This window comes from Mus musculus, chromosome 4, assembly GCF_000001635.26.
Source record: "Mus musculus strain C57BL/6J chromosome 4, GRCm38.p6 C57BL/6J".
In the NCBI taxonomy this organism is placed as follows: Eukaryota; Metazoa; Chordata; class Mammalia; order Rodentia; family Muridae; genus Mus; species Mus musculus.
This window is the reverse complement of record NC_000070.6, coordinates 102,984,815-103,012,257: the sequence shown is the minus strand read 5'-3', so window position 1 is coordinate 103,012,257 and position 27,443 is coordinate 102,984,815. Positions and strand designations below refer to the sequence as shown.

The 27,443-nt window shown below is 42.4% G+C and overlaps 1 protein-coding gene and 2 long non-coding RNA genes across 8 annotated transcripts in view; 2 read left to right on the top strand and 1 right to left on the bottom strand.

Moving 5' to 3' along the window:
* The first annotated feature begins 292 nt into the window (after positions 1–292).
* On the top strand, positions 293–8,152 carry BB031773 (expressed sequence BB031773). The gene is made up of 4 exons (NR_028391.1): positions 293–390; positions 1,837–1,928; positions 4,037–4,359; positions 5,011–8,152. It is a non-coding gene; the product is annotated as an expressed sequence BB031773 (long non-coding RNA).
* Positions 6,664–27,443, bottom strand: part of Tctex1d1 (Tctex1 domain containing 1) — a 26,892-nt gene continuing 6,112 nt past the window's right edge. The window contains exons 1-5 of one of the 6 annotated variants that reach the window (NM_026100.3): positions 25,672–25,879; positions 23,585–23,734; positions 19,672–19,763; positions 9,676–9,800; positions 6,664–8,117 (exon numbers count right to left, since the gene is read on the bottom strand). In NM_026100.3, the coding sequence (NP_080376.1) occupies positions 7,914–8,117; positions 9,676–9,800; positions 19,672–19,763; positions 23,585–23,685 (522 nt within the window). In that variant the 5' untranslated portion in view covers positions 23,686–23,734; positions 25,672–25,879 and the 3' untranslated portion in view covers positions 6,664–7,913. Of the gene's footprint in view, positions 8,118–9,675; positions 9,801–19,671; positions 19,764–20,230; positions 20,464–23,584; positions 23,735–25,671; positions 25,882–27,443 lie in introns of those variants that run through there. The other 5 variants (NM_001163767.1, NM_001379131.1, NM_001163768.1 and 2 more) reach the window with 5 other exon arrangements.
* The window catches only part of Gm12709 (predicted gene 12709), a 22,490-nt gene continuing 17,549 nt past the window's right edge, over positions 22,503–27,443 (top strand). Inside the window, exon 1 of the long non-coding RNA NR_040444.1 lies at positions 22,503–22,709. This is a non-coding gene — a long non-coding RNA (predicted gene 12709). The remainder of the gene's footprint in view (positions 22,710–27,443) is intronic.

Here is a 27,443-nt window from a genome sequence, read left to right as displayed (position 1 = left end):
ATCTTAAAAGGTTATTAAAATAATCTTCCATTTTCAACTTGATGCTTATGACAAGCTGACATTATTATATGTCAACCAGCGAAATGTGCAGCAGCAGCAGACGATTTTATGGAGCCAGACAGTGTGGGTTGCAGCTGTGCAGCTGCTTGTTCAGGGCTGAAACATCCCCTCGCGGAAGGGGATGCAGAAAAACAAGAAGCTTACAGGTAAGTGGCAGGAACTTATAAGGCTCATGAAGCCGCTTCCTGAAGGTGTAGCCGTAAATAAATGCCAGGGGAGGAGATCTGATGCTGCAGAAGGTGGGAAGCTATGCAGGGAATGTAGCTCTAGTGTGTTGTCATGGTGATGCAGCTGCCTGGAAGTCACCCCTCGCTCAAGCTGTGATAGCAGGTACCAAGCAAGTCTTTGGCTCACCAGCTGGGTTTTGATGACTTTATTTACTTATTTATTTTTTTTGGCCTGTTGTTTGTCTATTTGGGTTTGCATAGACTCTTTCCAGTCTCCCTAGGAAGAGTCATACAACACTTGGCAAAATGCAAAGCAACATTGCTCCACCTACTAATTGTTTTTATTATGTAAAATAGTTTTGATGAAATACAATATTTGTAATAACATGTAATGGTGTTATTTTAAAATGTCATTTTTTAAAAAATTTCTATTTTAAATATTAATAGGTTTCTCCATATAAACAAATGCTCCTTGAAATTCTTTGAAATTTCTAGATATATATGTGTGTGTGTGTGTGTGTGCGTGCACACCTGCATACACACGTGCATACATGGGGATGTGTATGGATGTGTGTCTGTCGTGGCATATGGGGGTCAGAGGACAACCTGAGGAGTCAGGTCTCTCCTTTCATCATGGAGGTCCCAGAATTACACTCTGGTTGTCAGGGTGGGCTTCTGCACACTGAACCATCTTGATGGCCCACATGCACATTTTTTATCCAGTATGTATTTATTACCATTTATCATATAATAAATATTTGTCATAATTATAACTTTATTGTTATAAATGTATAATTTAAGTATATTAAAAACAAAACAAAGAAAGTTGGGCCTAGTCTTTTTACTTATACCCCATAGGATTCTGTTTTGAGGGGAAAAACAATAGCCTATAATTAAGATTAGGAAATGCAAACAGAAAGGAGTTTAAAACACAGTAAGTATAAAAACAACACACTTGACTTGCCTCTGTTTGCTTCTGAGTAAGACAAGCACTGCTGAGAGTTGCTCATGGGCCAGGGTCTAGCTCCGCTCATCTGGAGCAGGAGCAGATCTGCCAGCTCTCATCTCTGCCCATCGCCTCCTCCTGTCTCCATGCCTTTACCCTTGAAGGGGGACAAGACAGGCAAATATAGGTCACAGATATAGGCCACTCATCATGTGGTGTTTCCTGAGTGGTTGACACGCCTGGGTGAATGGGCACAAATCTGAACCTAGCTTTAAAGCAGAAGGGATAGCTTTCTCCTACTTTCTCATCTGCTGGGCATCAGTAGATCCAAGAGTCGGAGCTTCTTGCAAAAGACATTCCTAGTATCTGTTTCAAAGCATTTTAAAAGAAATGTATAACTTATTTTTACTTTATGTTCATTGGTGCTTCACCTGGATGTAAATCTATGGGGTGTCAGAAGCCCTGGAACTGGAGTTGCAGACAGACGTGAGCTGCCATGTGGGTGCTGGGAACTGAACCTGGGACCTCTGGAAGAGCAACCAATGCTCTTAACAGAGCCATCTCTCCAGCCCCACAAAGTATATGTATGTGTGTGTGTTATATATATATATATATATATATATATATATATATATAATTTGATTTGTCATTATTTCTTTACAGTGTTCTTACTTGAATCTCATCTCAGACTGAGTTAACCCCATCATATGGATTAGGAAAAGTCTCATCTTAAACTCTAGACTCTACTTCATTCAGTAAGTGGATCCTTTGCAACATTTGACTTGTGCTTGTAAACTGAGATGCCAGCAAGCACTTTAGCTATGTTTCCTAACAATTTTAAATCTATACTCTCAAAGTAAAGTGAACTAAAGTGAATGTATTTGTATAATTCATTCGCAGATATACCATCTTTTTCTTTAGTTTCAAAATGACTTACTTCATATAAATTTATAAAGTGACTTCCCAGCACCCACGAAGCAAAATCAGACCGAGTATGTTTTGTAGTTAGATGCTCCACCATGGTCATGTGTTGGAAACAAAGTGGACTCCCCTTTCTGGTTATACTGGTTTCTTGCCTTGGTAGGTACAGAAATAAGTTGGTGTTGGATGGAGAACCACAGGTTTCAAGTTAGAGCCTGCCTTTAAAAGAGAAAAGACTGCAGCATAGTGGAGCTGGCAGGGAAAGAAGCTGAAAGCTACCCCAGAACTTTACGGAGACTTTCAGCAGACTTGGTTCTTCTCAGTTCACCCTCCGGAGGTTTGCACATTTCTGAATGAACTCTTAAGTCCAAATGGTTAAGAAGGAAGCAAGGAATGGGCAGTGGTAGGCAACATCACTGTCAGGAAACAGGAAAGTCCTGATGCGGGCCCAGCCCTCTGCACGAAAGATGCATAAGAACAAAGAGAGATAGCCCTGGAAGCAAAATTTGGAACAGATAGTACCATGAAAGATGTGGATTTAAGAGAAAACTGCCACTGAAAGATGGTAGTTTGAATATTTGGAAGAAAAAATCTACAGGCATATTATGGTGATAAGAAATTGCAGAAGTGTCGAGGTTCAGTTTTTTGCTGTGTATTATAATGCTAAGTGTGTTGCCCCAGAGAGTCTGCACATAGAGCCAAGTGAAGCTATGTGACCTTGCTCCCAAGTTATTTCTGATTGGTAAATAAAGATGCTGACAGCCAAGAGCTGGATAGAAGAGACGTAGACTGGCTTGAGGATTCCTGGGCTTGGGGTCAGAGTAAGGAGGGACTAGAGGAGAAGCTGCCATGAGTTAGGTGAGCCGTGAAAAGTGTGGCCCTGAGGGCTGGCCAGCTAGAGCTCAGAGCAGCCCAGATGAAAGATAGTAATGATTCGGGGTTAGTGATAGGAAAGTAAATTCTAATAGCATAGAGGGTAGATATCTGCCCAGCTCATGTGTTGTTTAAGGCTTATTGTAAATATGAAGGTTGTGTGTGTCTTTTATCTAGGAGCTGAATGGTCTAAGGCAGAGTAGAAAGCCCAGATCGGGATTAGAATTTTTACAACACAGAAGTATTTGCTCAATCCCTTTCTTTCTTCCTTCTTTTTACAGTGCTAAGTATTAAACCCAGGGCCCTGAGCACTAGGCAAGTGCTCTGACAGAGCTTTATCCCCAGCCCATGGTCTTTTGAGACAAGGTCTAATTATGTGGCTAAAGATGGCCTGGAATTCCAGATTCGCCAGGCTCAGCCTTTAGAGTTCTGGGATTAGAGACTTTCTCTATCATACTGCTGTTAGCTAACACGCATTGTGAAAATCAGAGGTTGAAAGTTTCTATAAGAGGGCAGCTTTTAAAAATTTACTATTTATTATTACTACTAGTACAACAACTACTACTACTACTACTACTACTACTACTATTATTATTATTATTATTATTATTATTATTATTATTATTATTACTATTACAGATACAGCCTCATATAACCCAGGTTGGTGTCTGATTTCTGTGTATCTGAGGCTAGTCTTGAACTCCCAATCCTCCTGCTTCCACTTCTCAAGTGTTGGACTTACAGGTGTGCCCTATCACATCCTGCTTGGTTTAACTATCTTAATTTTGTCTCAGAAATTAAAAGAAAATATTCTTATGTATATTGCTGTTTTGCTCACACATGTGTGCACCATAGGTGCCCAAGGATGCCAGGAGAGAGTATTGGATCTCTGAGATCTGTGGTGACAGACAACTGTTAGCAGCCATGTGAGTGTTAGGAGTCAGGTTCTCTGGGAGAGTAGGCAGTGCTCTTAATCACTGAGCCATCTCTTCAGCCCTGGTTCAGCTCTTTTACATATACCGTCTTCCTGAGAACACAATCATGGCCTCTTTGACTTTTCATGAAACAGGCTGAAGGCATTGGGTGCTTGCCAAATTCACATAACCCTCAAGGGTTGGAAGCGGTAAAAAGTTTGAAGACAAACCTATTTTGAAGAGAAGAGGAAGAAAGCATCACCCCTTCCCTTAAACGACATACATTACATGTATGCAGCCCCTCAGAAGGAAGGTCTTCAAAAGAGCCGAGGTGCCACGTGGGTGAAGTGGTCCACACATTTGACCCGGGAGAACATTTGAGTGCTTGTGACAGCCCCAGATTGGTGGATGAGAACCCGATTGCTGACGATGGGGGCATCAGCGAGACTAGGGATGACAACCAGATAACTGTTGGATGGTGAGTTTTATCTATTATTTTTTAGAGCACGTAGAAAGACAGGTCAGATGATGTCCCAAGGAGGAGAGTTCTCACTCTTTAGGAGTGTTAATTTATAAATGTCTGATTTGTTGACTTTTTAAAAATCACTCCCACACACTAGCTAATTCTCCTGACTTAAAAAAATGAATTCATTGACTTAGCATTTCGTCTTTGAACCCACGATATGTTGGACTTTGACCTCCTTCCTACTTTGTGCTGTCTGAAAAGTCACCTAGCAAACAATGACTGCAGTTGATCATATGCACTGGAATTGCAAGGTTATTTTTTTGAGGAAAACTTAACATTTCTTTTGATGGCTAACAACAGAAAGGGATGATATAAGAAACTGTTTTAGTGAAGAAGGAAAAAGAGGAAGAGAAAAAGAGGAGGAGGAAGAGGAAGGGAGGAGGAGGAGAAGGAAGAGGAAGAGGAAGGTAGAAGCATATAACCAGTAGAGCCCTATTGGTTTGGGGAGGTTTCTGGTAAAGCCAGTAGCTGGCTGTTTCTGACTATACTTGCTGGAGAGTTGGCTAGTGAATATTTCATAAGACAGGAGGGAGGAGGGAGGTCTGGGGGGGGGGTGCGGTTTGGATGACTGCCAAGTCTAAATCTCTTTCTTTGATGTTCCAGCTCGGTGTTCAGTTGCCTGTGGCCGAAATGTCTCACAATCAACTTAAACGAGGGTGCAAAATCAAACTCAGGGTTTTATTCTTCAAACTATTTCCACTGATGGCTTCTTCCTGCAGAACAGCACCATGCAATTGGCTCTAGATGCTCAGACTTTCAGTTGTGACCACAAGTACTTCTCTTAGACATTAAGCTGTGAACCATTCAGCAGGCTTGTAGTTAATCCTACACAACCCTGAGCCAGTGGCACCAGAGTTATCATTATCACATCAGGGGAAGCTGCTCCTCTGTAAAACCAGTAATGTAGTTAAGGTGCCAGGACCGTGGGGGGTCACATTCACCCAGGACTTGAAATGTCAACAGCTCTGTGTATTAATTGATTTAGCCTCCTTTTGCCTAATCATGCAGACCTTTTCCCTGCATACCCCATTTGACATGCCTTCTTAGAGTCACTTAGTGCTATTCACTTAGAGAAATGCTGCTACTGGCTCACTATGGTCTGAGTGGACTTCCTTTAGGAGACAGCACCCTTCCATCTTTGTGGGCCCTCTTAGCCCTTGTAAATTTCTTCCTCTATTCTCCCATCTTTTGAAATTCTCTATGCCTCCATCACAGTCAAGAAGTAGTCATTACTTCCTTTCACACAGCCTCCCAGACGCTCCTTCACTGGATAACGACATTCTGGATCTCTCTTGGGATAACATGTTCTAATCTGTGCTGTCGCCACATGGGAATCTTCCTGTCTCCACAGCTGGAGTTCTGGGGTACAGATGTGCCCTGCTGTCATTCCCCTAAGACTCTAGTATTCAAGGGTTCAGATCTGCATTGCTATTTTCTGGACAGTTGGAAGTTGGGTAGCACAGTGCTCACGAGTCTTGCTTGTAAGTAAAGAATTAGATTTCATTGATAGGGAAGAATAAAACTTAAGAGCTGGAGAACAACCGAGAGATGAACTAAGAGTGGTCAGAGGAGGAGAGTGGGAGGGAGGAGATGGATGGAGATGGATGGAGACGGATCCGAGTAGGTGAGACCTGAGTTTGCAGGTAAAGAACACAGGATGTTCTACAGTGGGAGAGTGGGAAGGCCGCCACTCATGGAGGGGAGCTGTTTCTTTGTCTCCAGGCTTTGAGTGGTGAATAACACTCTCCTGAAAATGAGCTGTGTGTGTGAGTTCCTACTCTCTACTCCTATGCTGCTGCCACTGCTGGGGTGCATCTCTGAACTAATCTCGGTTACAGCACATGCTAACATTAGGCCTGCAAACTCCCTTTTCCATTTCGAACGGCCTCTGTATTTTAAGGTTCTATTTACCAAGACAACCAAGGAGGAACAGTGAGAAATTCTACTGACTAGAAGTTAGAACACTGAGAGGAAGCCGTCTCGACAGCAGACTTTCTGTAGGTAAAAACTGTTTCTTCAATTGACTCATTCCTCCCATGCTGCTGTGCGATTTCACAGCCATTGTCTGAGAAAGAAACCGTTGACAAAAGTGCGGACCTCTCATTCCTTCCTCCTCTGATAATCAAATCCAGATGCAAAACTGGGGTTTGGAGACAGGCGAGTCCTGGATGTGGTCATTATTCTACGTAGACCCCCTAAAGCACTCTCAGAAAAAGCCCAGGAATGCATTTAAAAACTACATTTGGTTTTAGTGAAAAGTAAGACATCAAAACATTTTGAAATTATGAAGCATTGACTGGGATTTTCATTTGTTATAATCTTTCTGATACGAATTACATGCAATTTCCCCCTTAAGATTATAACGTCGCTAATTCTCTCCATATGTGAACAATTTGTGTTTGACCTTTAACAAATGTCCTCTAGGCAGATGACTTGCCATCCTAGAGCAATGGCACAGCGTCATTTCACATGCACACAAAGACTTGAAAGCCCCATAAAGATAAACGATCCATGCTACAAGAGGCATCCGCCAACAGAAGAGCTATTTCAGCCCTGTAAACGTCAATGTCCATACATTCAGAAACCTCACTGGGTCGTTTTTAGTGCTAAACTCAGAGGAACAAAATGGCAAACACACATGTTTTATTTGTTAAGCTGCCAGCTTTGTATTCTGGGTAAAAGGTAGGTCAGGAAAAACTAGTCAAAAGCACATGGGCTATGTGTATTTAAAGGCAGTGTCTCTTTCCAATGCATGGTATTAGGTGCTACAGGCACATTTACTATTAAGCATCATGTATATTTAATAGCACAATGTCTACTTTAGTGTCCTTAAAAGCCTGTATCCACTTTATAGTTTCCATTATTGAAGAGCCAATGTTCAGTTCTCTTGTAATTTTGTAAAGTGCTGGCAACCCACAAGAGCGTCTAGATTTAGCCAGTGGCCCCACGGGACCATGGTAATTATTACGAAATCATTAATTCTATGTCAGTACTTTCAACTGTCAGGTACATGTAACAGTAATTGCAGCTAATGAGTGCTGCTCAATTTATTAAATGTAAAATGAAAACCGGTATTATTTTATATGCAGTACTAAGGCCTATTCATATTCACCATTTTTGTGTGTCATGTTGAATTATCCTATGTGGATATATCCTGTGTGGTATATATCCAGAGTATGTTGCCATTTATTTCTAGAAGTTTACCAGAAAGTGGTCCAGGAAATTCTAGCTCTCCAACTAAAAGAGAAATCAAAATAATTAGCACTCAGAGTGATATTTTGTCAGCATCTACATTTATGTGAATGGCACTGACTTCTGCTTTGAACAAACAGGACCTGTTTCTTAGGCTCCCGTCCCCCTCCACCAGTCCTCACGAGAGCGACCAAAGCTTCCAGTTGTTTGAAATCTTCATCTTGTCTCTTTCCCACAGGTTTTGCCAGTAGAACTTTTGTGAATAGAGACACACAGCCTGGTTCATGATTTTAACACACAAGGACCACTTTCAATCACTCGAAGTAAACTGCATAGACATTTGCAAGTGCAAAGAATGTAGAATTTTTGAAAGTATAGGACGAGACAGTATCACTTTTAGGATTCCAGAGGCATCTGCTGCCAATAACTATGCTCTGGTCATCCCGCTGTCCGATGTAAACGATGACAATTAGTTTATATCTCGGAATCACTAATTCCTTGACCTGGGTCTTAATAACCTAGAAAATGATAAAAAAAATAAAGGGTAAATCGCAAAATTGTTAAACACAGTATATAATATAAAAGCAGAAGGGAGGATAATTTGGGAAGGATGGAGGGGACCAAGGGGAGGAGGGCAAGGAGGAGGGAGAGCCCAATGGGAGAGGAGAGAGTGTGTAAAAATACTATATGAAGTTCATTCCTTTGTAGGCTAACTTTTTAAAAAATGAATTAAAAAATGTTTAAAGAAAATAGCACGGTACTCTGTAGAAATTTTCAGTATCTTACAGAACCATAGGTAAACTTTCCTTTAAGTACTTTAAGTTCTTGTGGGACAGGAATCCAGGAACAAAATAACAATATTAGCAATAAGTCGGCATTTTCTAAGACATGCAGAAAGCTTGTCATCTATAGGACAGAATTCAAGTGATTATTTCATCCTTTGAAAGTCTGTAAAGGATGGCTTCCTTTTAAAGAACGCCATGACTAGAGTTATTTTTTTGTTTTCATGACTAATGAGGGAAAGATATTCTTCCGAAATCTTCCACAACATAATAGACATAAACATTTATCCCAGAGTTAGATATAAAAACTAAAGTAGAAGAAAGTATCATAAAATATACTGTAGTTGATAAAACATGGAATGTATTTAAAGACCTCGATACGTACAATCAACAGTACTCAAAAAAGTTCCTGTGGCAAGAAGAAAACAGCCCTTAAAATGTGTATTTACCAAAAATAAGGGAAATAGTTTTTGGGTGAGGTGATGGCTCATGGGTAAAACACTCATACAAGTGTGAGGACCTGAGTTCAAGTCCCCCAAACCCAAGTAAAAGTCAGGTATAACAGTGGGCATTTATGATCACAGCGTTCCTACAGGGAAATGGGGGAGACATGGGACAATCCCAGCTAACTTGGCATATGTTGTGGTGAACAGTAGAGACTCTTAATTGAGGTGAAATGTGAAGGCTAACACGCAAGGTTGTCCTCTGACCTCTACATGTGCATGCCCACATTCACATATAGAAGCATGCACACATACTATACATATACATCATACAAATGTATAGGATGGTTTTTTTGGTTTTTTTTTTTTTTTGGTTTTTGTTTTTAAAGTGGCATGGACCTGCTGGCTCGGCAGTTAAGAGCACTTTCTGCTCTTACTGTTTCATTCCCAGCATTCCCAGCAGGGAGTTCATAATTGCTTGTAACTCTAACTCCAGGGGATCTGCCTTCCCTGGCACTTACACACACATGTGGCATGCATACTTTGTTAGCATGTGTGTGCACACATGAGTGCACATATACATAAGTAGAAATATAAATCTTGTTTTAGAAAAAGAAGTGGAACAGTTTTATACAAGCAATAGATTTGTTATAAATCACACACACAATGATAGTTTTAGACAAAGGCTTATCATATACACATATACCTATGCACAGACTAAGTATATGATCTAATAACTATTTCTATAAAATATAGGTGTGCCATTGAACTGATCCTGAAAATGAAATGAAATTTTCTATCTTCCGGCAAATATTGTGGTTCTAGCTAACACTGGGCAAATTGCACTGTACCTCAGAAATTGTTTTAGTCATTTGTCTGCAGAACTCTGGGTCATATTGTGCTTCTTGTAGGTAGGTAGTTAGTACATCTTCCAAAATATGATTGACAGTGGCCACGGGGAAAGGTTTGGTGGGACCTAGAAATGCACACGGAATTTCTTTAGAAGTCATTTCTAATCATACCCATCTACCTTATAGGTTCATAAAAAGAATACTGAACCATGAAACCCTTTAGTCATCTGGGTGACCTCCAGCTAAGGAAGATAGAAGTCACAATTAGGGTCAGGCTTTTCTGGAGAGATTGGGGATAGAGGATAATAAAGTCCGAATTTACCAGGCTCCCACAGGAATGCAGTGAGTTCACACCACCAACTTCTCCAGGTGGCTGCTGACTTCAAAGCCTCAGCACCTTTCTAATTGGCTCCTCGGTGTTTACACTCCACCCACGCTGCTCTGATCCCTCCCACTGCAGCCAGAAAACTTGCTTGGAGAGCCTAGTCCTGAAAATGGCATTCTCCTTATGGCTGCCTATGTGCGCCTACCAGTCCTGTGACCTTGTTCCAGCCACCACAGTTCCCCAAGCGCATGCTGCTCCAGTCTCATGGCCCCACCGGTCATATAGCTGGGCAGTGGTGGCGCACGCCTTTAATCCCAGCACTTCGGAGGCAGAGGCAGGTGGATTTCTGAGTTCGAGGCCAGCCTGGTCTACAGAGTGAGTTCCAGGACAGCCAGGGCTACACAGAGAAACCCTGTCTTGAAAAACCAAAAAACCAAAGCCCAAAACAAACAAACAAAAAAAGAGATATGTGTATGTCTTTACCCTTGTCCGCTCTTTCAAGTGGAGTACTGTCCTGTGTTCCCCCATCTACTCATTTAAGACATGTTCACTCAAGTTTCAATTCTGGCTCAAATGCCTTTTCTAGGCACCTTTTTTTCTCTCAAATCTCACCCCAGGTACAAAACACCTCTCACTTATTCAAGACACATGGGTCCCTTTTGCTGTTCTGTATACATGAAAACAGGTGAGGCATGTCTGCAATTTTCTCCGGTGTAATAGAAGCAAGATCGGGGCCAGTGAGGTGGCTCAGAAGATAAGGGTGCTTGCTGACAAACCTGATGATTCCTGAAACCCACACGGAGGAGAGGACAACTTCCACATGTCCTCTGGCCTCCACGGGAGGGCTGTGGCAGTGTTTGCAGGCTTGTATGCACAGATGCACACACAGGAGTAAATGTAATAAAAATAATAAACTGTTCAAAAAATTTAAAAAGGAGGAAAGCAATGGTAAGTATGATGGGGTCTTATCCTCCTCAGAGTCTAACTTCATGCCAAGGAATAATTTCTGGGTTTTGTGGATTTAAACATTTTATAGATAAAAATCACTACACAAATAGTAGTTACCTTTTGCTGACCACAGTCCGTGTGTCAGGGACTGTAATAAGCACGTATTTACCTTATAGTATCTTCCAGTAGATCTTTGAGGAAACTCTCACTGTTATATATGTTCCACAGATGGGGAGACAGCGTCAGAGCTGGGACCACATTTTATCCATATTCAGATCAGAGCTTTGGATAAGCGGGCTGCTCTCTAGTACCCCTGGAATTACCTGCATTAGCCTCTGGTATCTGCCCTTGCCACTATTTGGCATACTCAAGGTGCCAAGGCTTGGTGTCTAGGGTCTGGGTAATCTCTGAGTTACTACAGAGGAATCAAGAATGCTATCCAATTCTCTTTTAGTAGTTAACATTATCTATTAGAATTGTCCTAACGATGGTGTACCTTGCTTCCTTAGCCTCTGCCTGATATAGGCATTATGAATAAACACTAATAGATTATAATAAGAGGATTTAATGAAGTTCCTTTGGGGAGGTCTGAGAGAGAAAAGGAACTTACAAGCGGTAGGGTTGTCCCCTTCCACCAGTAGAAGCCTGCCACCCTAGGCCTGAGCAATCCGGGAAGGGAGCTTGGACTAGATCCCACCGTGGCTGAATGGAAATGGCTCCCTTAAGAGCGCTCTGTCCCTTGCCTGAAAGATGCAACCAGTCTGAGATGAGGCCATGGCAGGGTTCCATGGCGGTAAATCCCCCAGGCCTTACACTCCTTTCATTTTTGCTGAAGTTTCATTGGCTTTACTCAAGAGTGGGTTACAGTGTATGACTGCAATCCAGTGAGGTCAGCCTCCTGAGACTCATTAAGAGAATTTTTATTTAGATGATATAAGAATGATTTAGTCCAATTTAAATCAGGCTAGGAAGTCAGACATGGAGGTGTATGCTTTTAATGTAAGTACTGTGGAGGTTTAAGGCCAGCCTAGGACACATAGTCACTATGAGACCAGCCTGGGCTGAGTGACTTTGAAAAAAAAAAAAGAAAATCAGGTCGGTACCAAGTAAAGGAAACATGATAGGAATCACTCTAACAGCTAACATCTGCTCAGCAGAAATCTCAAGCAGTTACCAATCTGAGAATGGCTGGGCCTGCTCCTGATCCCAGGAACCAGAGATACGGTGTCAGAGACAAATTCCTCTACAGCAAGCTTGGGTGCCCTCCGGTCTCTGTGTGCATTTTGTATAAGATACCCACTGTGCTCCTATCTTTACCTGGGTAGCTGTGGATAGCTGATGGCTTCTGGGGGAGGAACAAGCCTTGGCTTGTCCACCATGCTCCTTCTAGATGGTCCCACACACAGGAATACACAGACAACACGTATTACAATCAATGGATTATTGGGGTTTGGGGTGGGGTGGATCTAGGAAGAGGTTAGGGGAAGGAGTTGGGGTTTGCAATACAGTGCATGATGAAATGCTCAGAGAACTAATAAATGTACTTTTCAAAAGATTCCCACTGTACTCCTATTGTAAAATGTCACAGATGAAGGTGACTTTCTCCTTTGTATTGAAAATATTAAAAGATTATGCCATGATCTGATGAGGCCTGGAGCTGACCTGTGTAACAGTTCTCTACACCCAAGTCCCACTGAGAGACAGCTGGCCTCCCAAGAGTGCTGACACACTTGGGAGCACCAGTAAACCCACCATTTCTGCTCAAATTCCTGGCCCAAGAAGGGCCCACCCAGAGCCCTCAGGATACAGGAACCAAGGAATGACTGGAGACAGGATCCTTCAGGTTTCCATCTGCACCCCTGAGCTGACCCTGTGCCACAACTCTCCATACCCAAATTCCTCCCAGGGGAAACTGGTCTCCCAGGAGTGCTGACACATAGGCTTATAGGAAGGGACAAGCCACACTCAGAGACAGCAAAACCAACTAAAACCAGAGATAACCAGATGACAAGAGCCAAGGAAAAGAACATAAACAATAGAAACCAAGGCTACTTGGCATCATCAGAACCTAGTTTTCCTACCAGAGCAAGCCCTGAATGCCCCCAACACACCAGAAAAGCAAGACTCTGATTTAAAAATCATATCTCATAATGATGATAGAGGAATTTAAGAAGGACATACATAACTCCCTTAAAGAAATACAGGAGAACACAGGTAAACAGGGAGAAGCCCTTAAAGAGAAAACACAAAAACCTCTTAAAGATTTACAGGAAAACACAACCAAACAGGTGAAGGAATTGAACAAAACCATCCATAATCTAAAAATGGAAATAGAAACAATAAAAAAATCACAAAGGGAGACAACCCTGGAGATAGAAAACCTAGGAAAGAGATTAGGAGTCATAGATGCAAGCATTACCAACAGAATACAAGAGATAGAAGAGGGAATCTCAGGTGCAGAAGATATAATAGAAAACATTGACACAACAGCCAAAGAAAAAGCAAAATGCAAAAAGCTAACACAAAACATCCAGGAAATTCAGGACACTATGAGAAAACCAAACCTAAGGTACAGAAATGAGCAGAGATTCCCAACTTAAAGGGCCAGTAAATATCTTCAACAAAATTATAGAAGAAAACTTCCCTAACCTAAAGAAAGAGATGCCCATGAACATACAAGAAGCCTACAGAACTCCAAATAGACTGGACTAAAAAAGAAATTCCTCCCATCACTTAATAATCAAAACACCAAATGCACAAAACAAAGAGAGAATATTAAAAGCAGTAAGGGGAAAAGGTCAAGTAACATATAAAGGCAGACCTATTAGAATTACACCAGACTTTTCACCAGAGACTATGAAAGCCAGAAGATCCTGGGCAGATGTCATACAGACCATAGGAGAACACTAATGCCAGTCCAGGCTACTATACCCAGCAAAACTCTCAATTACCATAGATGGAGAAACCAAGATATTCCATGACAAAACCAAATTTACACAATATCTTTCCACAAATCCAGCACTTCAAAGGATAATAAATGGAAAATGCCAACACAAGGAAGGAAGCTACACCCTAGAAAAAGCAAGAAAATAATCTTCTTTTAACAAACCAAAAAGAAGGTAGCCACGTAAACACAATTCCACCTCTAACAACACAAATAACAGGAACCAACAATTAAATTTTCTTAATATCTCTTAATATCAATGGACTCAATTCCCCCCACAGGACCTAACGTTTGCTGCATACATGACACCCACCTCAGTGACAAAGACAGACACTAGAGTAACTCAAACAACCCCAAGATTCCACCTCACACCAGTCAGAATGGCTAAAATAAAAAAACTTAGATAACAGCAGGTGCTGTCAAGAATTTGGAGAAAGAGGAACACTCCTCCATTGCTGGTGGGATTTCAAGCTGGTACAACCACTCTGGAAATCAGTCTGGAGGTTCCTCAGAAAACTGGACATAGTACTACCAGAGGATCCTGCAATACCTCTCCTGGGCATATATCCAGAAGATGCCCCAACTGGTAAGAAGGACACATGCTCCACTATGTTCATAGCAGCCTTATTTATAATAGCCAGAAGCTGGAAACAACCCAGATGTCCCTCAACAGAGGAATGGATACAGAAAATGTGGTACATTTAAACAATGGAATACTACTCAGCTATTAAAAACAACAACTTCATAACATTCGCAGGCAAATATCATCCTGAGTGAGGTAACTTATTCACAAAAGAACACCCATGGTATGTAATCACTGTTAAGTGGAAATTAGGCAAATAGCGTAAAATACCCACTATTGAACTCACAGACCACATGAAGCTCAAGAGGAAGGAAGATCAAAGAGTGGATGCTTCAGTCCTACTTAGAAGGGGGAACAAAATAATCAAGGGAAGTAGAGGATGAGAGGGACTTGGGAGGAAGAGTATAGAGTGGGCAGAAAAAGGAGGGAAGAATCAGGTATGAGAGGAGATGGAGGAGATGTAGAGGGTCAGGAAACTGAACAGAGGTGTGTAGCAATGCAGAATTTGGGGTAGTAACCAGAAAGTTCCATATGCCAGGAAAGCAAGAGCCTCCCAGGACCCTACAGGGATGACATTAGCTGAAATACCCCACAAAGGGGAGGGAGAACATATCCAGAGGTTAGGCATGGCCCCCCAGTTGAGGGATGGGGCCACCCTCCCATCTCCAAATTTTTAACCCAGAATTGCTCCTGTCTAAGGGAATTACAGGGACAAAGAGTGAAACAGAAACTGAAGGAAAGGTCATCCAGAGGCTGCCTCACCTGGGGATCCACCCCACATGCAGACACCAAACCCAGACACTATTGCTGATGCCAAGAAGTGCTTGCTGACAGGAACCTGATACAGCTGTCTGCTGAAAGGCTCTGCTAGATCCTGACCAATACAGATGCAGATGCTTGCAGCCAACCATTGGACTGAGCACAGGGATCCCAATGGAGAAGTTAGGGGAAGGACTGAAGGAGCTGAAGGGCCTTATCTGGCATCAATGGGAGGGGAGGCCCTGTGAAGGCTTGATGCCCCAGTATAGAGGAATGCTAGAGTGGTGAGGCAGGAGTGGGTAGGTGGGTCAGGGAGCACCTTCATAGAAGCAGGGTAAGGGGTGATGGGATAGGGGGCTTGCAGAGGGGAAACCAGGGAAGGGGATAGCATTTGAAATTTAAGTAAATAAAATATCCAAAAAAAAAAAAAAAAGATTATGCCACTATCGTGGACTAAATTAAATGGATTATGTCATTCAGATAGACACCCTATCTTACCAAGCACTCACATCACATGACCTTACTTGGCCAATATCATTCCCCGGGGACTCTGTTTTGCCTTACATTAAAGTACCTGTCCTTATTATTACATTCAGAAAGTGGGTAATTCTTCTAGTGAAGATCTATTGGTTAGTGCCGTGCTTCCTGTCCCCTCCCACCCATGGGAGCAGCATCTGCCAAGCTGGAATAGCTTCTCTCCCTCTTGTAGTCATGGAACACTGGACCATTTACCACTGCCACTCAGGAGCCCAAGTGCAGAGCACAGGTGATTGGCTCAGGGGTGGCACAGCTCTAGACAGGCCAAAAAAGAACTGTCTTTAAAGCTTTATTACAAAGTAGAAGTGGATTAAAAAAAAACAAAAAAACCAAGTCAGCCTCTTCCTTATGGCAAAAGCTGTGGTTTATAACCCCTGGGAACTGCCAGAGGCCAAGTTGCTCCGGGGTTGGAAGGAAGGCCACAGCAGGAGAAGAAAGTTGGTATACCTTAGGGACAGAAAGAGCATCCAGGATAGGGGGAGCCTGGTTCCCAGTACTGCCATGGTCTGCTGTACCAACATCTTTCAAACACTACATCCCCTTTTGTCTCACAAATGTGATTCTATCTCTAAAACTATTTTTCTATATAGCACTGAAGCCTCACTCCACACATCCTAGGGCCTTTTCCTTACACAGCCAGAATCACCTGTCACCTTGCTCAGACTCAGATGTGGACACTCAAAGAGGCAGAGGCAAGGCAGGCTCCTGAAGTTCAGTGACAACTATGCAATCAACAAACCTTGTCCCCTTCATTTTGAGATATCCCCCCCTGCCCCCTCCCAAGGAAGAAAATGTTATGGATTTCAAAAGATCTGAAAAACAAGAACAAAAACTTAAAAATCAAAACAAAACCTAGTGAAAGCAGTAAACTGTCTGTGCCATGGTTTCCCCTAACTTGGATAACAAGAATTACCCTAAGTCAGGCCTGGCATCCCACAGTTGGGAGCTGCAGGCTAGAGGGTCAGCACTTCAGGCTGTCCTTGGCAATGTAGTGAATTCGAGGCCAGCAGAAGCCGTCTGAGACCAAAACAAAGATGTGAAAGAATTATTTTAGGTTATTTTGTGCTATGATTTAAGGAGAGGACATTATTTTAAGTGGTTAGACCATCCTAGTGGCTACAGTCTCAGACTGAATAAAAAGGGAACACTTTTGTCTATCTTTTCTAATCGATCTGCCCAGATATGAACCAACAGCCATCTCCTGCCAGGCCTTCCTTATCATGATGGAGGGCACCCTCAAACTGTGAGCCGAAAGAAATCCTTCCTTCCTTCCTTCCTTCCTTCCTTCCTTCCTTCCTTCCTTCCTTCCTACATTGTTCTGTATGCTATTTTGTCATAGTATAACAAGAAAAACTGGGGCTGGAGAGATGGCTCAGCGGTTAAGAACACTGACTGCTCTTCCAAAGGTCCTGAGTTCAATTTCCACCAACCACATGGTGGCTCACAACCATCTGTATCGGGATCTGATGCCTTCTTCTGGTATGTCTGAAGGCAGTGACAGTGTACTCAGATACATAAAATAAATCTTTACAAAAAAAGAAAAAAAAAAGAAAAGAATCTGATTGAAACTCTTCACTAGTGTGATGTTCATAGTCACCATCTTAAAAAAAAAAAAAACAAAAAAAACCCACTACCTAAATTTAACCTGAGCTCTAGAAATAAAGTCCAGTGCAAAACTTACTCTATTATTTATGGAAGTCACGTTGGATAAAACAAGAAATGTTAGTGATCTGTGGGAAGGCTCTAGTCTGTCCCTCTCAGCAGCAGTTCCAGGGAATGAGAAGCAACTAACGTAAACCGCCTCACCGGCTCTCAGAACATCCCTTCGACTTGTAGACCTTGTGTTCTTTACACACAAAGAAAGCCATGATTTCAGGATGCTTTGCTTAAATATCACCTTCCTGGGAGACATCTAAACTAGCATCCACGTTCAGACAGAGCAGCTGTCATAGGCTGCTGCTATGGTCTCCCATTCTCTCCTCTCTGTGCTTAGTGAGCAAGGGTCAAGTGGTGCTTTATTCTAAGAAACACAGCTTCCCTTTTCTAATTTCCCTCATGAACTATATTCATGTGTCCCTTTATTTACGGTAGCTGTAATCCTTTAGATAAAAGGATAAGCACACATAAGTTGGGTTTAGATGGTGCAGTGGTGGTGAGCTCTTAACCACAGAACCACCTCTCCAGTCTTAATAATAAAAGGTCTTTGTGCTAGATTGAGTCTGCTTTTGAAAGCAGCCAATCAGCCCTATTAATAACTAAACTGTATTTCCAATTCTACTTGCCCTTCGGTTTATTTGCCTTGTGAAAGGTACTGATGAGCCTTTAGTAAAGATTGTCTTATATCAACTTGATGTAGTACTGGCCAGGAGAGTGGGGAGTGAGGGTGACAGTCAGCCAATCGCCTTTATGCAAAGATCAGCACTTCTGAAACGTAGAATTAGTTTATTTGCTTGAAGTAATTGTGGGGGAAAACTATGAAAGAAACACAGGGATTCCCATTTAAACTGCTTTATCTTGATGCTATTGGATTCCAGGTCTTTCTTCCTAGCACTTGACTCAAAGGCATGGGCTGCCAATGACTAAGAGCCTTTGATTGATAAGCCAGACAGGGGTAGCCCATCCCTTTAATCCCAACATTCAGGAGACAGAGATGTGGATCTCTGAGTTTGAGGCCAGCCTGGTCTATAGAGCTAGTTCCAGGACAGTCAGGACTACACAAAGAAACCCAGTCTCAAAAACAAACAAACAAACAAACTGCAAATTGGAGAAAACTTGACCCAAATTCAGGCTGCTGACTGGAGAAGCTAAGAGCAGCCACCAGACTTAGGTACACAATTAAAGCAAAATGGATGGGAGGGACCTTTACTGTCTGCCTCACAGCAGTGCGAAATGCTAGCAGCCTAACCTGGAGCCCGTAGTATTGGATTGAGTGTGTCAGTCAACCGCCACAATAATATGCACATCACGAAAACACATCTAGAGTTACAGTGTGTTTGTCCTCCTTTATCTAAGTAATTACAACTTCTCAGAATGACGTCCGAGGGCTGTCCACGAGAAGACAGAGAGGGACGCTATGTTTCTTACTCAAATGGTATTGGGATCGCTGCAGAAAACTGGCTACAAGGCCTAGGTTTATAATTTTCTTGGGTTTTAACAGGCCACAGGTGGAATTACCCTGGCCCACAGAGTCCCTTCTTGCTTCTTGGTAAGCCTCGGTGGAATTTATGTAGGGCAGCAATTATATCTGAATTCAGATAATCATAGGCAGGTACGCACTTAAAGAAAACAAGTAGGCCTGTAAAGAAACAGGAGTGGGAAAAGGAATTTGAAGTGGACTCCACCTGGGAGCATGAGGGCAGGTGTGAAACCCTTTGTTTTCAGAGACCCCAAACCTCAATGGCAGTAGATAAACAGCACTGTCAACAGGGGACTGCAGTGGGCTGCCTCTGCAGTGAGGGTTTTTTTTTTTTTTTTTTTTTTTTTCTACACTATCAACAACCTTGGTTGGTTTTGAAGGATAAACATCCGTGCATGTCACTTCTCTTACACACACACACACACACACACACACACACACACACACACACACACTAACTTCACCAAGAAATACCCAGTGAACCTGAATTCAATCCCATATTATACACCTTTGTGGTATCCAGAGATTCATTTGAGATTTAGGTAGCCCTGACTTGTTTTGTTTTAAAGGAAGTAAGTATTGCTTCATTGTTTTTGTTTTTTGTTTTCAAAGCAACACTGTAACTCTGTAATTGGCCTCCCACTTTCTTTCTCAAATTAAGGTCCCTTGTCTAGGACTGGAGACAATGACAGGCTACAGCTAAGCCCACATTGGTCACTGAAGTCAAGGTTTTGAGCATGTGGATGAATGACAAAGCAGCGCACCTAACTGGTAGGTGTTTTCCATCCGGACTGTGAGGCGAGAGGATTCATCACGCTGGCTGGGCTCATCCGCGTGGGACACGGTACTGAGGGAACTAAGACCGAAGGAGTAAACATTAGTGATTAGCCACAAGATCTACAAAACATTGCTTTAAGCAAGTGCATTTATACATGAAAAATCTACTGTAAGGAAGTTTCTAATGAACCCTATAAGTGGCCCAATGGCTTATTTAAAGCCTGAAACACTTTAGAGATGGGACTACTGAGCTGTAGAGAAGTTACTAGCAGAGTCTCAGGGTCATGTGGAAGTCAGAGCAGGTGCTAACCTGAGTCTATGGGATAGTGCAGTGAGTGTTTCAAAAGCCATTGTCAATGGAGTCCTCTAACAAAACACAAAAGCATCCCCCACAGTAAACAAAGCTCACAAATGGGGTTTGGGGGTGTATAAAGCAGCTTAATGTGTTGGGAAACAAATCCATACAGACAAAGGGTATTATAAAAAGATCACCATGGTAAGTTCCACCAAATCCCTTCAGAATAAAAAAAGAAATGAGACACTCACCTCTCTACGTGGTGAGAGAAACCGCAAGTCACCTAAACTCTAAGAAGTCAATCAGTGCGGGCCACCTTTTTCTTAGCATTGAAAAGGATTGGTCTTCAGGGCAATCTGATCTGATCCAGGTGTGGAACAAGAAACCCAAGCAAGGAGGAGCCCCTGATGGGCTCTGTGTGTAATTCAACCCAGCTCAGCAAAAACCAAGTGGGACTAGTGAGCTACAACATTCTACCCCAAATTCCCTCCATCTGTGAAGATGGAGGTTAAGATAGATGCCATTTCAAAGGCAATGCTCTCTCTCTCTCTCTCTCTCTCTCTCTCTCTCTCTCTGTGTGTGTGTGTGTGTGTGTGTGTGTGTATTTGTATTTATGGGTGTGAATGTGTATTCAGAGTGACCATTTCTCCAAGTAAAGGCTATCTTTTTTCTCTAATTTAATAAGAAAGAGTTAGACCAGGCTATATAGGTCACAGAGGTCACCTGCCTCTGCCTTCTGAGGGTCAGGGTTAAAGGCGTACACCGTGGCCAGCTTACTTGTTTTTAGTCATTAGGGTTTTTCTTTCTTTTTCTGTCTGTGAGAAGTTTAAAATATTTAGTTTGCAGATGTTTGACATTAGTGGGATCTGCAACCTGACACTTTGAGAAAAATCACATTCCTCTATTTTTAAAAGTCCTTTAGTAAAATATAGTTTTGGGGACAAATTCCAGTTCACTCACAATATCCAAGAGCATGGTACCATTCTGGCTGCCTTTGTCAGGATGCATCTTTGTGGGGGTGATTCCACCCTCTTCCTTCTAACACCTGCTTTTCTCAGTTTCCTGCTGTGTTTGAAGTAGCAGCCAACCAGTTAGGCCATTGTGGCTACAGGTGTTGTGGGCAGCACCAGAGATGATAGTCGGCTTCTGCCTATGAAACCCGACCACACGTGTGCAGAAGCTTGTGACTCTGTGACGAGTCTATGTACCTAGCGTTACTCATGTGCATCTCAAAATACCTCCTCTCAGCTGTTTTATTTGATCTTTTCAACGTCCTTTGATGCTGTAAAGAAGTCATCATTCTCTCCATTTTAGAGAGAAGAAGAAACGAGGCCAAGGACTTACTGTCACACCTGTAGGGAAGGCTGTCTTTGATTTCAAATATTTCATCTATCTGGCAGTAGAAAAGCTTAATGTGTGCTTACAGCAGACAGAATAAGAAGGGGGCAATGACTAGTGGAAGTTGTGGCTGCGATTCAGATATACGTGTGTGCAGTGTGCAGCATGCACGAGGCATTGGCGTAAGCCTTTGCTGTCTTCTGGTATCATACTGAAAATTCACAGGAAACAGAGTTGATGCACAGTTCATATCAGCTGGCTTTAAAATACAAAGGGAACAACCACTCTTGCTACTGTTCTTAGGGTCATTAAAGTCTACTAGCCAGTGCACCCTGTGCTATTATTGGTATGAAAATGACGTCTACTGGGGAACTTTCAAAAACCAGGGGTTGAAGTCTGACGTATAGATTAGAAGTTTTAGAGGCTGGTCTGTTTTTGAATTGTTAAAGATGGTTTCTCGGAGTCTTGTTTTGCATCTGTATGTATTTGTGAGTGTGTAACTGTGTATATGTATAGGCGTATGTGTGTGTGCATAAGTGTGTATTTGAATGTGTGAGTGTATAAATGTGTAGGTATAAGCGTGTGTTTGTGTGTGGGTGTGTGCATGCAGATGCATGTAGAAGCCAGAGGTTGATGTCAGCTGTCATTCTTGATCCTCTCCACCTTGCTGAAGCCTCCTGAGTCATCCAGGCTGGCTAGCCAGCTTGTTCTGGGCGTCCCTCTTCTTTGCTTTCCCTGCCGGTCCCCTGGTGTTACAAGGTAGTTCTCACATCCATCTGGCTTACCCCAGTTCTTACACTTGTGTAGCAAGGGCTTTACCTGCTGGGCTTCTCCCAAGCCTCTAGTGTCTTTTTCTTTGCACGGTAATCATGTAAATACTGTATGCTCTTTGTAAAACATGCAAAACACATGGAAAGGTGCAGAGTAAAATTACCTTACTAACCAGAGTGCTTAGGTAATGACTGTTAGTATTAAAAGAAGGTTTTCAGATATTTGATTTTACATTCATAATCCTATTTTGCTTGACACTGCATCTTAGTCAGAGTTAAAATATTAGCTTAATATACAAACATTTTGCATTTCCCTTAACCATTTCTTCTCCAGACCATTTAAATTGCTCCCAGTATGTCACTATTATCAGGGAACTTTGAATTAACATGTGGTAGGCATTGTCAGTTTCTTTCCAGTGTTGCTCATCTCCTTTCTTGGTAACAGAGCCCTAAATGGTGGGAACATTTCTGACTAAAAGAACGGCAAATTCTTGGTCCCTTTTTGTGCAGCTGAAGTTCTGTGGCTTACAAACCAGTGTGATGCAGCCAGCACTGACTGGGTAGGAATTTGAGAACGATTTCTCAGAACAAAACAACACAAGAAAACCCCAAACCGACAAACGTAAGTTAACCAGTAGGAGCTGGTCTTCAGTTTCCTCCATGACTAAAATGAGTGACGGAGGAGGGCAGGATCCCAGAGGCTGCTTGATTCCTAGACTGGATAAGAACAGCAGTGGCCTAGGTCTCTGAACTGCCCTTCTTTTATGTAGGAAAAAAATTCCATTTGGCTTAGGAGACTGTTTTGTATTTGTTTTAAAATGGTATTACCAGGAACATTAGATGTTACTGATAGACACTGTTGAAACAGACTCCACTAGAAGATCAGTGGGGTCAGCTGTGTGAAGGGAGCTTGCTGTCAGTTTTGTTGGGGGAGATGAGGCCTAGCGAAGACCCTAGCTGCTTTACTAGAAGCCTGGCTGCCTTGATCACAGAGAGGAAAATGCCTGGGTAACCTCTTGCTTTCTTTTTGCCTTTTCAAGGCTGACCATGTCTCCAGTGGACTACAACTTCAGGAAGCTTTTTTTTTTTAAAGTTTAACTTTATAATTTTTAAAGTGGTGTTTGTGTATGTATGTATGTGTGTGTGCATGTCCTCAGGTGACCATGGAAGCCGGAGACATTGGGTCCCACTAAAACGGCAGTGGAAGGTGGCTGTGAGCTGATGTGGGTGCTGGGAACTGAGTTTGGCTCTTCTGGCAGACCAGTGCGTGCTCCATTTCTCCAGCCTGATTCTTTTTTACTTTTGAGCTTCGTGTTTATGTTTGTTTCTTTTCCAGATTGAAGACTGTAGTGTGTTGAATGAGAATGTTGCTCAGAGGCATTCGAACCTCTGGCCCCCAGCTGGTGGCAGTGTTAGGGGGAGGTTGAGGAGGTCTGGCCTTTGGTGGAGGAGGCCTGTCACTGCTGATGGGACTTTGAGAGCTAAGGCCATACTCACACGTTGTTCTCTCTGCTCTGTGCCTGTGCTCCATGACGTAAGCTTTCAGCACCCTGCTCCAGCCGCTGTGCCTGCTGCTTGCTCCCATGTGTCTGTGCCATGATGGATAGTTACCCCTCTGGAACCACAAACTCAGATAAACCTGCCCTTCTATAAGATCAAGGTGTTTTAGCACAGCAACAGAAAAGGAAATAACTCAAGGATAGGAGGTAGGGCTTCCCTGAGGCTAAGCAAGCCCCTTACTCATCCTAAAGAGCCAAGGTCTGATAGTTATAGGTTAGCATGTGAGAGACTGGACATGGAGAGCTGGAAGAGAATATGGAGCCAGGCAGTGGTGGCACATGCCTTTAATCCTAGCACTTGGGAGGCAGAGGCAGGAGGATTTTTGAGTTCAAGGCCAGTCTGGTCTACAGAGTGAGTTCCAGGACAGCCAGGGCTATGCAGAGAAACCCAGAAAAAAAAAAGAAAAGAAAGAGAATACAGAAAATTTAAAATATATTCCTCACTTGAGTGATGGGTGACTTAAGAGGTATTAACAGTGGTTGCAGCATGAGCAAGAAACATGGAAGTATAATATGGGCTAGTTATATTTTCCTTTTACTTTTATTTTCTGTGTTATTTTTATTTTTGGTAGCTGGATCTTTAGTCTACAGGTATGTCTGTGTGAGTCATGCGAACTCTTGGTGCCCACAGAGGCCAGAAGAGGGTGTCAGATCACTTGGGGCTGTGAGCTGCCTTATAGGTGCTGGGAAGCAAACCCTGGTTCTTTGAAAGAGCAGCCAGTGTTTCTTGCACTGAGTTATCCCTCTAGCCCCTTGGTACAGTTTTTAGAAATTGAGGAGTTCCTATATTTTAAAAGCATGGGCTTATCAATGAAGTCCAGAACACTGGCTTACACAAAGAGGCTCGAGGCATTTGTATTGCTAAAGACAAGCACGTGATCTGCTTATTAAATGCATTTAAGCTTTCAACTGCAGGCATAAATACAATAAACATATTGGCTACATGTCCCAACACTACAAGTGGATGAAGTCCAGTTCTGTGATCCAACCTGCCGAGCTAATCCTTTCCGACACCTAGTCTCATTGCCTAGAGAATGCTGCAGTCAATCTTATCTTAATTAATTGAGACAGTGTCTTGCTGTGCAGTGCTGACTGGCTTGGGGTTTGCTCGGTAGACGAGGCTGGCCTCCAACTCTCTGTGATCCTCCCCACCTTTGTTCCTCAAGTACTGGCATCAGGCATGTGCTGAGAATCTGATCTAAAAACTGGTGTAAGCATTCAACAAACACATTCACAGTAGGGGAAAAGAGAAAAGAGAAGTATATCTTATATAAAGGTATTTTAAAATCAAAATATGTATAGTTTCATGTAAAAATCCAGGCTGTGCTTGGAAGTACATGAGCTACTTTTGAGGACAGAATTGTATTCAGGTTTCTTGAAATAAGAGTTACTGTTGAGAACAAACATAAATTCCTGGGCTTTGTAACTGGTGGCCACCCATGTCCATAAGAGGGCCTTCAGGAAGGATGGGGAAGCGCGTCATTAAAGTCATGTGCTGCCCTCTAGTGGATAGATAGACATTGCAGTGCACAGAGAAAAGAAGGCTATAGGTTCTGTGGGTTTTTTTGTTTTTGTTTTTTTTTAATTTTTAAAAAAGCTTTTAAACAAAAATTTATGGCCTATGATGTGTCAGAGTCCAGAGTGATGGTCACACAAAAGATGCATTTAAAATTAAATATGCTCCTGGAATATGATATATAGAGAAAGATACAATATACAGAGACTTGCTTAACTGGGGACTAAGACTATCTATGGATTTTTTTTCCCCTTCTGATTATGTTTAAAACCTAAAGCATGCCAGCTCATTTCCTAGCAGTAAATGGTGCGTCTTTGTGGAAGTCATGCAGTTTCATGATATCTTATCCCAATTGGCCTATCTTTTTAGAAGGCTATAGTGGAAACAGAAGTTGAAAACCTTCACAAATTAAAGAAATGAGAAAACAGTAGAAGGTATCGTCTTGTGGGAAGCTTTTTTTTTTTCCCCAAGAGTAAGGGTGTTTTTCGAAGGACACAGAATATACCTACCTCCCATGAACAGTCAAGCCCTGGACTGACAGATGTAAAACCTAGCACAGGAGACTGGCAGAACAATCATAGGTGTGGGTAAAAGCGCAGGGCCAGCTCTTGACGTGGTGGGCTACTGTTCATCTGAGAGGAACGGAACTGATGGTCAAGGCCAGACGATAGACATCTCCTGCAGGGCCTGAAGGAGGCATGGTTTCAAAGCCACACTGCAATCAGGAGAGGTGATGCTGGATGTGTTTGAGGCCTGGCTATGTCACATGACTGTGACGTCATTAACGAGGGGTGTGGCCAGCCCTGCCATATTTCCAGTGCAGAGGAAACCCTTACTCTCCTCCTTGTTCTTCCTTCCTTCTTCTCCCTTCCTTTCGTTTTTGGAATAGATGCAAATGGACTTTTTCAATAAGAAAGCTAAAATAAAGCTTGCTTTGTACCAAACACTTGAATAAACACTTTTCCTAGGTTGTAAATTCATCTTACAAGTCACTCCGGACTTACTATATAATGGACTTGTAAGCAGAATTTATTTTAGAGCAAAAAAGACTTAATTACTTAAGAATTCACATAATGCAATAATAACTGCTCACTCACTGATCAAAATAGTCCATGAAGGACAGTTTTGTGCGCAGGTGCTGTTCTGTCTTTGAGATGTCATACTAGGAGATATGAAAGGAATTAAGCTGTCTGCCTCTACAGAACTTAATGTTTTATTTTTATTTTATTTATTTATATATTATTAATGTCCAGATGATGTGTGCACTAAACAGCTGGATCTATTTTTATTCTCACTGCCCTCAGCAATGTTTGCTATTCTGTCTGCCAGCATTTTGCTATCAGCACGGGTGTAGAAGACACCTTGCTCTAAGTTACGCATCTCTGGTTTTCCAGTGTGCTTGTGTAGCTCTTCTTACTCTGCTTGGCCTTTAGACTCCCCTTGTGGGCACTGCCATCTCCTCTGACTCTATTTAAAACTGGCTTCCCCTTTTATTGTTAACATGCAACGCTATACCTGTGGATAGATATTCTAGCAGTTCTCTAACTATATTATTATATACGTTGTGAAAATACTTCATTTTGTTGATGTTCTACTTACCAAAAAAGTTTTAGTTTTCTTTTGTGGTTTATGTTTTCGTGTTGGGATTCGTAGTGTGTAATTACGACCCCAACGCTTGGGAGGCTGAGGTGGAGGCGTATGGATTCAAGATTCAAGGAGAGGATGGGGCGGTGGCAGCAGTGCTGGTGGTCTGTAGTGCGTGGGGGCGGGGCTTCCTTACTCGCAGTCCAGACAGGCTCTCCTATGCTTTTTTCTACCTGCTTTACGCTTTCCAGCTTCCCATTCTCTGCCTTCCTTCTGGACTATGCCTGTGTAAATGGTACCAGGTACCAGACCTGCTTCCTCTCTAAAACCATCTGTCAGACACAAGAACTAAAAGCCCTCAAAAATCCAAGGCTATAGTGGCTCTTTTCTCAGAGCTAAGGGGGCAGTTGTGAGGATTACTGAAAATTCCAGGCCAGTCTGATCAACATATTGAGTTACAAGCTAGCTTGTCTTAAACAAACAAACAAACAACAAACAACAAACAAAAACAAAAACCCCCATCATTTCCCCATTTATGGAAATAACTTTAGGTAAAATAGAATTTCCTCTATTCAATATATATATTTTGTCTGAGAAGCACATCGAGGCTGTCACATTTTCCTGTGGTTTCACTTGGAAAGTGACATTTTATCTTCTCCAAGTCTCTCTCTCACTCTCTCTGTCTCTCTGTCTCTGT